A 17,144-nucleotide genomic window follows, 5' to 3' on the forward strand; every position below is an offset into this window, starting at 1 on the left:
TATCTTCGTCGTGAAGATCTTTTTTGTACAGTTCTTCTGTGTATTCTTGCCACCTCTTCTTAATATCTTCTACTTCTGAAAGTGTTCCCTTGATATCTCTAATTTTCTTGAAGAGATCTCTTGTTTTTCCTATTCTGTTGTTTTCCTCTATTTCTTTGCATTGATCGCTGAGGAAGGCTTTCTTATCTCTCCTTGCTAACAGTATGCTGCTGCTGCTGCTGCTAAGTCACTTCAGTCGTGTCCGACTCTGTGCGACCCCATAGACGGCAGCCCACCAGGCTCCGCCGTCCTTGGGATTCTCCAGGCAAGAACACTGGAGTGAGTTAACATTTCCTTCTCCAATGCATGAAAGTGAAAAGTAAAAGTGAAGTTGCTCAGTCATGTCCAACCGTTAGCAACCCCTCGAACTGCAGCCTACCAGGCTCCTCCATCCATGGGATTTTTCAGGCAAGAGTACTGGAGTGGGTCGCCATTGCTAACAGTATAGGGCCCAACAAAAACAGGACATGAAATGTATACATGTTTAAGTAGCAGAGGAAAAGAGAGGTAAATCCAACGCATTTGGAAATGCCTAGGACAAAGAAATACAACTCAGGGAGTGAAAATGGGTCTCCAGGAAGTCAAGGATCCCTAAGAAACTCAGGGTTCCTAAGAAAGGACTGGGAAAAAGAGAAAAAGGTGGGTTCTGATGTCATGCTCACCTACATCTTCATTCTATCTGGGACAGGTCTTGGCTAGTGGAATGTTCTTGAGATTACATTACAGATTTTTTTTTTAACTTAAAAAAGCATCAGAACCAATCTGAATTCCCATGTTCCCTTCAGGCTTTTAATAAGATAGATCTGCAAGTGAATCTCCCTTGGTTATTGAGCTAAAAAACACTATGTTTTCAAGAGATGGCTGAATTCCTAAGAAAACAATTCAACTGGGAAGCTAGTCATTGGTGAGAAAAGTTAGGTAAAAAACTAAGGAAAAAAGAGCAGTGAATAAAAGATTTTCCAAAATTATCTTCTATTCATATAAACTCTTTAAATATCAGATTTTTATTCCTCTGAATCACATTCTTAGTTCTTTATAATGGAGATTTCTAATTTCAGTTTTAATGAATTAACACAGTACTATATATATATATATATCAAAAAGATCTACAAATATTTTTGGCATGCTCAAGAAAGGCTGTGTGTTTTTATAGCACACTCTCCTTTAACAGGACTATTTGTCATTCTTTGAAACACTAAGACATAAAAAAGAAAAGACTCTGACTCTGTGTGTGGCCACACTACTTTGCCTAATGCACTAAATGCAAGGTTTTTTAGGGGAAAAAAATCAAGAAGTTTCTGCTTCATTGATAATCTGACAGTAACTATTTATTGAAGGTAAAATACTTGTTGTCTGCTGTCACTATTTGTTTTAATACATAATCTTGCTAACTAAATGAGCTTAAAGCAATGCAGATAAGCAATGGCACGTACAGGGTCACTTAAATGCCAATTTGACTCTTTCATAAACTTTGGAATTCTTTTCCTGTGAGTCTACTCTCAGCTACTAAATTGTAAGTATTATCCATTTACAAAGTTTAGGCTGGCCATAAAAAGGTTGTCTTCCATGTCCTACACACCTTTCAGTGCCCTACGCAACAACAAAAGCTAATAATTAAAGCTTCTTTAAGCCCCCCATAAAGACTTAAATGAAGAAGAACCCAGAACAAACCAACCCATAAAAACCTAGTGGAAAAATAAGGAGAAAATAAGTTTCATCAAGATGACTGGGAAAAGATAAACCATAAACCTAAATTGCATTTACACACTATTATTCAAAATTGTGGTTGCACTCCTGTGTAATAAGAAACCCTACTGAAAGTATGTGAGGGGTGGGAATGAAATATAAAATTATAGTAGAGAAAAGTAAGGCCATCTAAATTTCCAGATCAACTGTCCTATGGATATTTTGTGGGGGGTTGACTTTTATTTTATCATAACAAAATTAACCAATATAATGAGCAGTTAATCCAAATTAGGCACTTCAGTGATCAAAAATATCAAATGTCACATGTTAACATTAAATTCTTTGTCTCTCAAAGAGTTATTTTTATTTTAGCTGTTGCTTTGTCATTACTAACTACACTGATCAAAAAAAAAAAAGTAGAAAGAAGTGTGGACTACAATATATATATATCCTTTTGTACTAGCTGCCACCAACTCTTCCTATGAGAAGGTTTAAGTTGGATCTCATATGTGAATTTCTAAAACATTTAATCTTCCTTTACAAACACAGTTTCAGGTATCAATACTACTGAATAATTTCTCTTCAGACAATAAAATTTGTACAGTTAAGGAAGTTACATTTTTTTAGGTAGTTTTTGATCACACATGGGTTTTGAAATCTTTTTTTTTCTCTGTGGTGTAACTCCAAATTTACTTTTTCGCCTTCGCTTAACTTCTTTTCCTTTGATTTGCAACAATTCTGATGATTTCACCTTGGAAAAAACATAAAGTGTGCTGTTAAGGAAAGTTAGATCTTTCTCTCATATTTGATGTTCCATGTTATTTTTCAACTCCTAATTTCTATGTATATTTTAGAATATAAATCCTAAAGGAGGTGTTGATATTTTCCTCTAAATTTTTTCCTAAATTTTATAACACATAATTTTATACCTTCACAGCAATAAAAATATTAGTACCATAATTATTTATAACAATTTGTTGCCTTAAAACATTAAAGAAAAAATATAAGATTTTCCCCTTCATAAATCTACTCTTCTTAATTAGTATTTTTAATAAAACTTACCTTCAGCCCCAAAGTTGGGCATGACTGGTGCTTGCAAGCACAAGCCAAAATGAACTTTAATGCTTTATAGAACTATTTTGAGCAATATTTACCAATTTATACTTCTTACAATTATACTGTTTTCTGTTTCTACTACTTGGGAAAAGTCAAATGCATTTCTATCTCTTAAATAATTGCCTTTTAATCGTTATAGATATTAGGAATGTTGTTTCCCTAGATTCCTTGGGAAATTTGCAGAATTCGTGGCAGCAGTTCATTTAAATATATTTTTCCCTGTGGGTTGCTCTGTACTTTTTGGAGACTAGATTTCAGGAAGAAAGCAGGGAGGTTTTCCTTGAGGAAAGCAGAGAATGCCTGAATAAGTAGGAGGAGGCCAGGTAAAGGGAAGTCCTTATAAATTAGGTAGAGGGTTTGGGCTCACTGCAATCATAAGGAGAGAGCTATTGCAATGTCTTGGGTAAGAAAATGATCACGAATAAGGGAAATTCAGAGTACAGGGTATTCCATCTCACCACCAAGTTCATGTTTGAATTTCCTCTATAGTGTCTCCACCAAAGGCCATCTGTCCTGACTTGAAAATGGGGAGGGAAATGATGATGAATAGGGAAAACTCAGAGGATGGGGTATTCTTTCTCACATCAAGTTCCTGTCTGAATTTCCTCTACAGCGTCTCCACCAAAGGCCATCCAACCTGATTCGAACATGATCAGCAACAGAGGACTTGGAGTCATCTTTGAAATTCTTCCAGGTGTTAGAATTTTTGTTTATTATTATTATTGACCCTACAACTTTCATCTACCAGTCTCAATTCAATCCTCGGGATCATACAGGCACAATCTGGCTCTCTTCCACGTGACAAACAAATATTTGAACACAGTTGACTCCCCTGGGCCTGCTTTCCCGCCTCCCACCCCCTCACCATCACTACCACCACCCCGCCGTGATAAGCATCCCCAGTCCCTCCGACTCTACCTCACATGACATTTTTTGGAAATACTCTTCTTTGTCATCCTGAGTACTTTCTTCCAAATGGTCTCCAATTTGTCAGCATCTCTCCTGGGGTTGGACTCCCAGGTCGGAACACAGTATTTGAGGTGTGATGTGATCAAATCTGAGGGCTTCCCAGGTGGCGCTAGTGGTAAAGAACCACCTGTCAATGCAGGAGACATAAGAGACGTGGGTTCAATTTCTGGGTTGGAAAGGTGCCCTGGAGGAGGGCATGGCAAGCCACTCCAGAGAATCCCTGGAGAATCCTATGGACGGAGGAGCCTGGAGCGCTACAGTCCATAGTGTCACAGAAAGTGAGACATGATTGAAGTGACTTAGCACAGCACATGCACGTGATCGGATCCACCAGGAGAAAGATGATCTTCTGTTAGGGTAATTGTCAATCAATGCAAATTATGATTGCACATATCTTCCTATCACAAAACTGAACCATAACTTGAAACCATGAAACCTTTTCCACCTTCACTCTAAGTCATGCCATACCATAGCTACACGCTTAGTTTGTGGAGTCAAGCAAAGAATCATACATACATTTATCCCAACTAAATTGCATCTGAGCAAGCAAATATTACCAGTCACATTTTGGACATTATCTGCAAATCCGATCAGTAAGTCTTCCATATTCTCATCCAAATTATTAAAAACTATGCTGAATTAGACACAGCCCTATGACAGTCCACTAGGGACTTCTATGACTAATCGTGCATCCTTCACATAACTACTCATAAGTCCACCTGGCAGTTCACCAAGTTGTAGTCTTGTCTACAAAACTGTCATCAGGAGGCTAAATGGATTGTTGAAATCCAAAGGATGGTAACAATAAATAACATTTATTGAGCTTTCTGATGTGCTGGGCTCTTCCCCATGATACTCTTGTGTTGACCCCCAGGTATGACACAGTCTAGTAATTCTCAAAAAATCATAGTAATAATAATATTGTTCTTCCATGGCTTGCCTTTAGGGAACCCATACTCGCTCCTTTTTATCAGGGTTCAAACACAATTCTTTTAATGATTCATTTAATCATTTCAGATTGTTATCCAAGATCAGTGCATACACTGCAGAAATAACTCTTATCCTTAAAAAAAAAAAAAAAAACTCGGGATTTGCAGTTGCCTGTTTTCAGGTTCCTAGCACCTCTCCCATGACAACAGCTCCCCAAAGCTGCTGCTGACAGAGGCACAGCAGGCTTAAACCCATCTCTCCGAGCCAACAGGATCAGATATCCAAGTTAACTCTTAAAATCTTTCTACCAATCTTGGGCTTCAAGTTTCTTTTATTAATTCTTTCTTCTTTCTAAACCAAGGATCATTCTCCTTGTCAGATTTAAGAGAAGCAAAGTACAATTTTATCAGCTTCCTTTTCTCTTTGACACAGCTCTGTTTATTTAAAACCTCAACCTTTTCCCAAAAATAAATTAAGACTGCTCTGTCATCTGTTGTCATCACTCTATTCATCCATAATGACAAGGTTATCCTTCCTTTTTTCTCTCTTTGCTCCAAAACTAACACCAAAAAAAAATACTTTCTTATTCTTTGCATTATTCACAGGCCTCAACCCATTTTGGATCTTAGCCCTCCTGATATAATTGTTATAGCCACATGCCACTTTTATGTTTATCTATGGATATGTATTTCTTCTTTCATTTTCTGTGTATTTTTAAACTCTGAATGCAATAGATCACTCAAAATTGTTTTGTAAAAATTGGGGAGAATATGGGGTATGCCACATCTCTGAAACTTCCTTTTGCACTGGCAATGGCCAGAATTTTTAGACACATGCTAGCTATATATATATATATATATTTTTTTTTTTTTTACAAACTTTTGATTTTTTCCTTCCTAAAATGTTCAACAATCCCCTCACAGGTTCTTCTGTCTGTCATTTCTTCAGAGTCACTATTATCTAATTTCTTTTTGTTGGTCATGGCTCAGATCAGAGTCCTCAATCTTTACTATACTAATAAGCTTCTAAGGGTAGAAATGGTCAGTAAAGTAGGAAATGATTAAATTCTCTCCTTTTTTTTTTTTGCCTGAATGAGACCATCTGGCATGTAGTTGAGCAGTGCAAATCCTGCATTGTTCCTTTATCACAGCTCCAGGCTACTTCTCTGAGCAACGTAGAAGAGGTTTCCTTGTGTCCCCAGTCCGGCCTGGCTGGCTGGAATACACTGTTCCTCATTCCTGTGCCAGAGATGCTGGAGACTAACTTTATGACCTCAGGTGTCCAAACAGGGTAAAGTTCATGGAGACTAACTGATCTTGAGATGCTATCACAAATAAAAGGAATACAAGGTGAAGATTTGATGGGATGAGTCAGAAAACTTCCAGCTCTCTTTTCTCTGGCCTTTCTGATGTGTCCCACAACAATAAACCATCAAAGTCTTATCAGACATTCTCTTCTCCTTTTGAAACACTTCTGGTTTCAGGTTAGAACCCTCTGAATCTGTTCTCTGAGTCTCTCTCATCAAACCATTCCTCCCAGTCAAGTGAGGAACACTCTGGCCACAGTCATTTTCACCACTATGAGTCTGTGTTCTTGTACTTCACCAGGTACCTGTTAACTGGTGTTATGAATGGTCATCACGGCAAACAGGCAAAGAGCGAAGCCTCCAGAATCAGACCACCTCAGCTCAAGTCTTACCTCTACAACTTAGCCATATGGTTGTACCTGGGAAAGCTATTTCTCTTCTCCTTGATTCAGTTTTTTCAACTCTAAAATGAGAGTCATATAATAGGGTTGTTGTTAGGAGAAAAAAGATAACGTATAAAACAAAAGTGGTCGGAACATGGTAAACACTCAGTAAACTCTAGTTATCTTAGGAAATGAGTGTTTTAACCAAAAATAAATAATTTTGCACATTTTTTCATGACATTTAATACAGCCACAGCAAATCAAAAGAATGAACATTATGGGACTTTTTTCAATGCAAGATTTAAATTCCTCACAGGTCACGGTGGTGAAATGATTGTCCAAAAAATCCATTTCATTCTTTGACACACTTACTAATTAACCATTTGCCCCTCATGCCACATTTTATTTCCAAAGTCCCAATTTTCAGGTGGGAGAATGGGTAAAAAACATCACCTGTGACCACCAGCCGAATGGTTTTTTGGCAAGACATCATCATTTTTATTTTTTTAATTTTTTTAATTTTTTTTTATTTTTATTGGAGGTTAATTATTTTACAATATTATATTGGTTGGTTTTGCCATACATTGACATGAATCCGCCCGGGTTAAAGATGCCTTTTAAGTTCACTACACCTAGAAGGTAACAGCCTAACACAGCGTGGTTATCATTGAGAGGGCTCACTCAGCCCTGGCAGGCTTCACTTCATACACCCAGTGTGAGCTTAGGAAGACAGCATGATAGATGATAAAGTCAGTCACCAATCATAGCAGTAAGTTCTTTCTCCCTGACAGCAGTGGAAGATTTTCTCTGGTCACCTATTACTTGTGGATTTTCCTTATTATCTATTATTGCGGGAAGATCCATATGCTAATATCATGTCGGATGACCCTAAGAAAATAGGACTTGAGAAATGAATAAAAGCCAAAAGGCAATGGTTCTAATCCAGAGAGAAGGTCAACTGGAAAAGAGAATAAAAAGGTTATAAGCAATTATGTTCAGGAGGAATCTAGGCCTTGGAGACTGATTATTTTGTGAAAGGCAAGAAGACAGTAAGCTCACAGAAAAATCTAAGGTTTCAGAGTTGGGTGTTTGGGGCAAAAGTTAAAGAACTGGCATGGCCAGTTGACTTGGGTGATGCACAGTAGCAGGATCGTGGTCGTTGGTGGAGAGAGAGGAACCCAGAAGGAGAGGGACTGACTAAAAGGAGTCTTTATCCAAGAAGGGGTATCCATCTGAATCAGAGAAGACTGCAAGAGATAATATCAAGATAATACGCTGTGGTTCATGAAAAAGTGGCTTTTTTAAAAAATCCTAATAATAATATTGGAGAAGGAAATGGCAACCCACTCCAGTATTCTTACCTGGAGAATCCCAGGGACAGAGGAGCCTAGTGGGCTGCCGTCTATGGGGTTACACAAAGTTGGACACAACTGAAGCGACTTAGCAGCAGCAGCAGCAATAATAATATATCTATTCTTAAATGTGCTAAGTTACTTCAGTCATGCCCGACTCTTTGAAACCCCATGGACTGTAGCCTGCCAGGCTCCTCTGTCCATGGGATTCTCCATGCAAGAATACTGGAGCGGGTTGCCATCTCCTTCTCCAGTGAGTCTTCCTGACCCAGGGATAGAACCACATCTTTTATGTCTCCTGCACTGGCAGGCAGGTTCTTCACCATAAGCACCACCTGAAAGTCCAAGGCTTATTATTATCTATTCTTAAATAAACTCAAACTCCTAAATAACTCATTTATTTAAATCAAAAAATGACTCAAGGAAACACACCAAGCAAATAACAATAAGGCAATATACAAATGTGGTAAAATAACAAAAATTATGCATAAATAAAATAGAATAAAATTACAACTAAAATAAAATTCTCACAGTAGAAAAAGACACAGGGAATAGGAGAAACCTAAATGGAGCAAAGGTTACAAAATTCACCCAGTCCTGATCCCTGGGCTATAGTTCTTGAGTCTCTCAAGATGGTAACAAGACGACATTTGGTCAGTTTCTGAAAGCCCCGAGGTTTCTTTATTCCTTAAAAATCTTTCTTCTCTCCCCAGAGCTGCAATTAAGCTTGAGACTAAAAGTTCATAAAAAACAGAAGTCCTTTTTTCCCAGATAAGCAACTTCACATGAAAGGCCATTTTTCAGGATGAACCCTCTCACAAACCGTGGCCCATGCTGAGCCATATCTTCACACTCATACGTTCTCAACTCTCACAACTTTGCTCCCAATGTAAGTACTGCCTTACCTTTAAAGATATCTGCTTGGTTATTTTTGAATCACCTATGGGCTGTGCGCCTTCCAAAGGTTTACTTGATTCACTTGCTGACTGAACTTCCGAAGTTTCCTGAGGTTTAAATAATATGCTTTCTGCATCTGAGGTTCCCCATTCCAATACATCCTCTTGTTCAATCTGGAAAATACTTGATACAGTTTCAGGAAGCTTCTCAAGCACATTCTGTTGGGAAACATAAATGCACAAACATGCTTTTTTTATTGGTCCTTCCAAAGTTTTAAGTTACGCAGTGTTTTCTCTCTGACAACAAACTGAATATGAAAAATGCATGATTGAAATTAAGCAGAAATAATAAACTTCCTCTGAAAGACTGAGAAAGAGAAACTCACACTGGACTTAAGAAAAATGTGAAGCATGGCAAATTATTTTCCTTGGCCCTTGTCTCAAAACATATTGCTACCCCACACGTATGATGCAACAACTCTAAGGAAATAACAAGACTCTAATCTTACCCTGATTCTTCCCCACACTCACACAGAATCAAGCCCACTGAAATATCCAACCTCTCCCCAATCTGATGTTCTTTAATCCTAAACAATGAGATTCCTGCTAGCCAAATGCTCTTACAGAAGCATGACTTCGGTCTCTCAGAGAAGGGCTGACCCAGAGCCCCAAGAAGACCACCCAGACACCCCAGCTTCATGCCAAGCCCTAATGAAAAATTCTTACAAAATATCATTCCTACACCTGTTTTGTGTTTCTTAAAAATGTCTCACTTAATATCTCACTGAGCCTCAAAGAAAGTATCTCTATAGACATATTTTGGGTATTATCCAATTTTAAACCAAGATTATTGGGGATTATGAGCACTGCCTCAAATTAACAGATGATAAAACCAGTCTGATTTACACAGAATCTGAATTTTACAGAATGACTTGAAAACACAGTTGTATCCCTTTTCTCTCTGGTATACTCATTTGATAATAAGTAAGTTCAATTCAGTTCAGTCGCTCAGTCGTGTCTGACTCTCTGTGGCCCCATGGACTGCAGCACGCCAGGCCTCCCTGTTCACCACCAACTCCTGGAGACATGCCCATCGAGTCAGTGATGCCATCCAACCATCTCATCCTCTGTCGTCCAAATAAGGGGTAAAGATGGCGAATAGTACCAAATACTCTTTAAGTTTCTTTATTATGCAAGAAAGGATAGCTAAACAAAGAAATGTACTTTTGTGAAATGTAACTTTAATCTGGAGCTCATGTTTTTACAAAGCTACTCAGTGGTACTGGAGAAAGAGTAAGAGCTTTGTATCTATATAGGACTTAATTCAAAACCTGGATCTATTAACAGACGTGTAATTTCGGTCAAATTATTTAACCTTTTTTAACTTCATCTTCCTTACTGGTGAAAAGAGTTTAAAAAGTCCGTCCATAAAATGGCAAGATAGATACACAAAACTAGTATGTCTTACGGGCTTATCCTGTCTGTATCTGACAAAGTCACTCATTTTATGTTCCATAACTTTTGGAACTATTCATCACTCCCTTTCTTTTTACTCTTTCTGCTCCTGGCTTCCTCAGCATACATTCCCAGGATCTGGCTGGGGAGATTGAACACATGGAGGTGCCACCCTCCAAAATAGAAAATGGAGAAGAAAAGCTTGAGAGGGCAATGGTCATCCCCCAACCGCAAGTGACCGTCTCAGGACTCTGCCTCACCTACCCACAAAGGTATTACTGACCTTATCACTACCCTGTGACCTGCTCTATTGTAGCGCGTGTCATCCTATAGTATATCCATCTAAGTAACCATCATAACTGTCAACACATAGCAGCATTATCTCATAAAACTTTAATCTTCACCTCCATGAAGCAGGAACTGTCCACAATCCCATTTTATGGATGAAGAAACAGGTATAACAAAGTTAAGTAACCTGCCCAAGGCCATGTTGAGAGTAAGTCTAAGGGACAGGTAGAATGAATAGAGTGAGTTCTGTTCTCTGACACAGAGTCAGAACCCCAAAAATGTGTCAGGAATTAAAGGCACCATAGAAGAGCTTTTATTTTTCTTTAACCATGGCTAGGTATCAACTTAAAAGATAAAGAAGTGATAAACTTAATAAAAGCTAAAGAAAAGATAAACTTAAAAGATCTAAAGAAGTAGTAAGCTTCCTCTTAAAAAACCAGTGCCCAGGAGAGGTCCAAAGATTGCTTATAAATGTCAAAGCTGAGGGTATGGTTCCTACAGAATTACAAAACAATTGATATTTTTGTTTAAACCCTCATTTTAACAATCAAGATGATGTATAAGCTAGGTATCTGAAACAAGCCTTTTTCACAGCTTCCTTCAAAATGGAATAATCTTTTCTCTTATTTTATATGAATATTCAGTGAATGGTATTATGTCAAGTTTATTCTATGAGTGAATATTTCTAATCTTCTGAACCTAAGTGATCTTGCAGTTTCAGTTTACCATATCTGTTACAAGCTTACAGATCTGATATCTACCTGTAAATGCTGTCACCTTCCGTCTATGGGGTCACACAGAGTCGGACGCGACTGAAGTGACTTAGCAGCAGCAGCAGAGGCAGCTACCCTAAATGTCAGTTTTAAGCCCACAGCATACGTGGTAAGGCTTCAGAACTGATTCACCCACATACTAGTGCCACACATGCTGGGTACTGAGACACATGATGAGACTACAAGGGGGAAAGGTGCATGACCTCAACCCAGAAGCATCGCAAACTCTAGCAGTCAACCTCCTGCAGTAACTCTGAAGTTACAAGATCCATGATTTTTGTGAAAAGATTCAGTGCGTTTTCTAAACATGATATATTATCCTAAAAATAACTGTGATCTGAATGTTTATGTATGCAGAATCATATTTTCAGGAACTAAAGGAGCTTGTTATCTAACGATATCATTTTATGAATCCTTTGTAAAAGACTGATCATCATGCCATTGTTTATTTCATGTAAATGTAGGTTTCTATACACAGATAGACATTTCCCATTCACAGGGAATATGTTCCAGATTCCTTTGAATCCCATAAGTATTTTGCCAATGGTGGAGGAAAAGAAAGTTCTATTTCTGAAACAAACTTCTGTCACCAAGTGTCCATATTTCTCCACAAAATGCTCCCCTTGTCCGTGCTTTTCACAATTCCTCCACCTAAATAAAGAATAAGGTGACGCTGTCTTAAAAACTAAAATCTTTTCATTTCTCCAGCTACTTTCTAGATATAAATGTGTTCAGAGCAGAAGAACTGTTAAAAATCTTTTCTTTCTGAAGAGTTTTGAGCCTTAGCAGAGAACATCTATGACAGGCAAAAATGGTGAGTCAGAATAGCCAAGACTCTCCATATGGTATTAGATTAGATGTGTTTATAGTTAAACATGTCTCTAAAATAAATCAGAGGAGATTTGTTTTAACTCTCCAGATAAAACATTAAAGCAACAGAAGCAGACTATCACTTTAAAATAGGTGAGGAGGATTTTTATTAAACACATTACCATTTGAGTTTCCTTAATACTTATCTGTGGTCCTTGCTCTGTTTGCATTTGAGGTGATTTCTGCCAGTACATTTTTCCCATTAAAGAAATATCCTTGAAGGAGGAAAAGAAAACAATTAAAATAAGGTCAATTTTTAAAATTTATTTATTTTTTAATTGAAGGATAATTGCTTTACAGAATTTTGTTGTTTTCTGTCAAACCCCAACATGAATCAACTATAGGTATACCTATAGCCCCTCCCTTTTGAAACTCCCTCCCATCTCATCCACTCCTCTAGGTTGATACAGAGCCCTTGTTTGAGTTTCCTGAGACATACTTCAAATTCCCACTGGCTATTTATTCTACATTTGGTAATGTAAGTTAATAATGTCAGCTTTAAAGATCACTGAGGCATATTATTCAATGCAATAAAATGCTATCAGTATAATGCAGTAAATGAGAAGACAGAACCAAAGACACAGTAAAAATATTTTGTCTATCATTTCAATTTAAGACTTTTTAAATTACTGACCTCTATAGATATATCATCAGGCTTAATAAAACAATTGCTGCTGCTGCTGCTGCTAAGTCGCTTCAGTCATGTCTGACTCTGTGCGACCCCATAGATGGCAGCCCACTAGGCTCACCCATCCCTGGGATTCTCCAGGCAAGAACACTGGAGTGGGTTGCCATTTCCTTCTCCAAATAAAACAATTCAGTTCAGTTCAGTTCAGTTCAGTCGCTCAGTCGTGTCCGACTCTCCGCGACCCCATGAATCACAGCACGCCAGGCCTCCCTGTCCATCACCAACTCCCGGAGTACACTCAAACTCATGTCCACAGAGTCGGTGATGCCATCCAGCCATCTCATTCTCCGTCGTCCCCTTCTCCTCCCGCCCCCAACCTTTCCCAGCATCAGAGTCTTTTCCAATGAGTCAACTCGTCGCATGAGGTGGCCAAAGTATTGGAGTTTCAGCTTTAGCATCAGTCCCTCCAATGAACATCCAGGATTGATCTCCTTTAGAATGGACTGGTTGGATCTCCTTGCAGTATAAGGGACTCTCAAGAGTCTTCTCCAACACCACAGTTCAAAAGCATCGATTCTTCGGCGATCAGCTTTCTTCACAGTCCAACTCTCACATCCATACATGACCACGGGAAAAACCATTGCCTTGACTAGACGGACCTTGGTCGGCAAAGTAATGTCTCTGCTTTTTAATATACCATCAAGGTTGGTCATAAAACAATTAGGTAATATTAAATCAGATACTATAAATCACTGCTCTTAAATGGCTGCACAAGAAATTTAAAATCAAAAGTAAAATTTAACCTAACCAAGAACAAGAAGGAATATAAATATACTTTAAATGTTAATGGGTAGAACTGCTAGTGTCATTTTCATCATTACTAATGCTAACTGCTACGATATACCCTCAACTCAGCTGAAGTGGTAAGAAACAGCACACCACAATGTCTAACAATGGACAGGAATGAAGAGACCCAGCTTCTGCCCAAACTGCAAAGTCACACTCCAGACAGCAGCAGGCAAGTTATCTTGTTTCCCTTTAACCTCAGTTTTATCACCCTTAAAATGGACATCCATGACTTTTTAAGGCCCCTTTCTCCTCTGGACTTTTAGTAACGTCAGTAGCAAAATATGAACATTCTTTGTACTTAAAATGCTGCTTTTCTACCTTTCCTTTGCTTCGTTAGAAAGATGCAACTGAGGTTACTGGCTTATACTTCTGCCCTCTTGTCATAAATAACTATAAAACTGGACAAAATATAAGGACAACTCTTTTAGGGTTGGACAACAGGCAATGCAAGACTATAATGGCTAAGAGAATGGAAACAAAAAACGTCATGAGCTAAATCACCCCACATTTCTGCCTCACACAATTTTCAGACCACAACACAAGGAGAGAAAAATCACACAGAGCCCAGGAACCTCACTGAGTTGCAGAGACAGAAACTAGAGAAGGAAGGCAAAGAGGGTAGGACACAGTATGGGGAGGAGGGAGCTGCACAGATAAACAGCTCAAGAAATCTGCAATAGAATCATTGAGTCTTTGGCTGAATATCAATCTGCTCAGTAAAATGGTGAAACCCATGAAGCCAAACAAAGAAAAACTGCCAAGGGGAAAAATTAAGCAATCACCAAAAAGATGAAGTCATAATTCCCAGACTTCACACAGTGCTCGCTCAGTTGTGTCCAATTCTTTGCAACGCCATGGACTAGCCTGCCAGGTTCCTCTGTCCATGGGATTTTACAGGCAAGGATACTGAAGTGGGTTGCCATTTCCTTCTCCAGGGGATCTCCCCAACTCAGGGATAGAACCCAGGTCTCCCACACTGCAGGCAGACTCTTTACTGGTCTGAGTTACCAGGGAAAGATAGCGCTAAGCTGTGTCCGACTCTTGCGATCACATGAACTGTAGCCTACCAGGCTCCTCTGTCCATGGGATTCTCCAGGCAAGAATACTGCAGTGGGTTGCCTCCACACAATGCTAGGAATCATCAGATCTCCCATTAGACATTTTGAATATATGGCACATTCATTACAAACCTCAGATGAATCATATATTAGACCTAGAGTAAAAACTTCTTTGGACATTAAAAAAATCTTAAAATAAATACTTTAAAAGATCAAGCTGATCTTCAAGTAGCTTAACTGCCTAACAGAACAAACTCCAAATCTTTTTAAAGGAAAACAACAAAATCCAGTACTGGACAATGGAAAATTCACCATGTTCAACACCTAATCAAAAGTTACTACTTATATGAAGAAGCATGAGTATGTAACACATAACCAAAAGAAAAATCAACAGAAAAAGACCCAGAAATGACAGAGACATTGAAGAGGTAAGAATCTTGAAACTTCTAATATAAATATTATAAATTTTCAAAGATTGTAAATATAGTGAGGAGCAAATGTAGGCTAAAGACAGAATCAAATGGAATGACTGGATAAAATGTCCACTACCTGAGACAAAATTTTCACTGAGTGGCATGAAAATCAGAGAAAATATTGCAGAAGAAAAGACCAGTTAACCTGAAGACACACAAAATAAATCACAGAGAGAAATAAAAACAAAAACAAAATTAACAAACACTCACACTAACATATATTTAATTAGAGTCACATAAAGCAGAGTATCAAGAGAGCAGAAAATATTTGTACAAAAAATAGCCAGATTTTTTCTAAATTTGATGATCACTATAAGCCCCCAGTACAAAAAGCTCCATCAACTGTAAGCAAAAATATACAACAAACACATTATCATCAAAATGAAAAAAAAATCTAATAAAGGAAAAAAATCTTAGAAGCATCCAGAGATATATTAATTACAAAGACACAAAGAATTATGGCAACTAATTCCCAGGAGGCTCAGTGATAAAGAATCCACCTGCCAATGCAGGTGATGCAAGAGACATGGATTCAATCCCTGAATCAGGTAGATTCCCTGGAGGAGGGTATGGCAACCCACTCCAGTGTTCTTGCCTATAAAATTCCATGAACAAAGGAGCCTGGTGGGCTACAGTCCATGGGGTTGTAAAGAATCAAACACAACTGAGCACACAGGCAGACAGCAATTACCACAAAGTAACACTGCAGGCTTCTTGTCAGAACAATATAAAACAGAAGACAATGAAGCAACATACTTAGAGTACTGGGATTGAAAGAAAACAACTGTCCACACAGAATTCCATATCCAGCAAAAATACCTTTTAAAACTGAAGGTGAAAGACTTTTGTAGCAATCAAAAGGTGAAAAGTTTGATTGCCATCAAAGCTGCACTGCAAGAAATGTTAAAGGAAATTCTTCAAGCAGAAGGAGCAAAACTTGAATGCATACAGTGAAAATAAATGATAAAATGATTTTAAAAGTGGGTAAATAAAAAATATACTTTCCCATTTTGAAGTTTTTAAAATATAATAGACTATTTTAAAATGATACATTTTGAGATTTATAACATATATAGAAGTGAAGAATGCATTAATGAGATAACAATAGGAGAAGGGAAAAGGAAGTATATATCTCTATGTTTCTTATACTATACACTATTTAGTGGAATAAGTTAGATATACTTATTGTAAATCCCATGCTACTGCTGCTGCTGCTAAGTCGCTTCAGTCGTGTCCAACTCTGTGCGACCCCATATATGGTAGCCAACCAGGCTCTTCCATCCCTGGGATTCTCTAGGCAAGAATACTGGAGTGGGTTGCCATTTCCTTCTCCAATGCATGCATGCATGCTAAGTCGCTTCAGTCGTGTCTGACTCTGTGCAGTTCCATGGACAGCAGCACACCAGGTTCCTCTGTCCACAGCAGGCAAGAACACTGGAGTGGGTTGCCATTTCCTGCTCTGGTAAATCCCATAGCATCCACTAAACCAATAAAACTAAAAGGTAAGTAAGCTAACAGTATGAAATAGCATGAAAGGCTTTAAAAAAAAAAAGAAGAAGGCAGGTAAAGCAGAAAAGGGGGGCAAACAGCAAATGCAAAATATAGAAGCCAAACAGCAAGATATAAATATCTTTATAATTTACATATATATATAGTTTTTTAAACACATAATTTATATATATAATGTATATAAGATATAAATATCAAGTTTATATATATAATGTATATAAGATACAAATATCAATAATGACTGTTTGGTGGCTCAATGCTAAAGAATCCGCCTGCAATGCAGGAGACATGGGTTCAATCCCTGGATCAGGAAGGTCCGCTGGAGAAGGAAATGGCAACCCACTCCAGTATTCTTGCCTGGAGAAACCATGGACACAGTCCATGGGGTCACAAAGAGCTGGACACGACTTAGCGACTAACACTTTCACTTTCATTTCAATAATTGCATGTAAATGGTGCTAAATATTCCAATGAAAGACAAAGACTGTCACATTGCAGAAAAACAAGATCCTACTATATGATTGCTGTGGGAAACCTACTTTAAGTATAAAGACACAGGTAGGT

At 38.1% G+C, this 17,144-nt stretch overlaps 1 protein-coding gene across 1 annotated transcript in view; it reads right to left on the reverse strand.

The window, feature by feature from the left end:
- Nucleotides 1-17,144, reverse strand: part of TTC6 (tetratricopeptide repeat domain 6) — a 221,746-nt gene that overhangs the window by 126,530 nt on the left and 78,072 nt on the right. The window contains 3 exon segments of the mRNA XM_088829482.1: nt 2,343-2,476; nt 8,687-8,896; nt 12,186-12,278. Coding sequence (XP_088685608.1) covers nt 2,343-2,476; nt 8,687-8,896; nt 12,186-12,278 — 437 coding nt within the window.

Source organism: Moschus berezovskii, chromosome 21, assembly GCF_049115385.1.
Source record: "Moschus berezovskii isolate FMDL1 chromosome 21, NW_MosBer_1.0, whole genome shotgun sequence".
NCBI lineage: Eukaryota > Metazoa > Chordata > Mammalia > Artiodactyla > Moschidae > Moschus > Moschus berezovskii.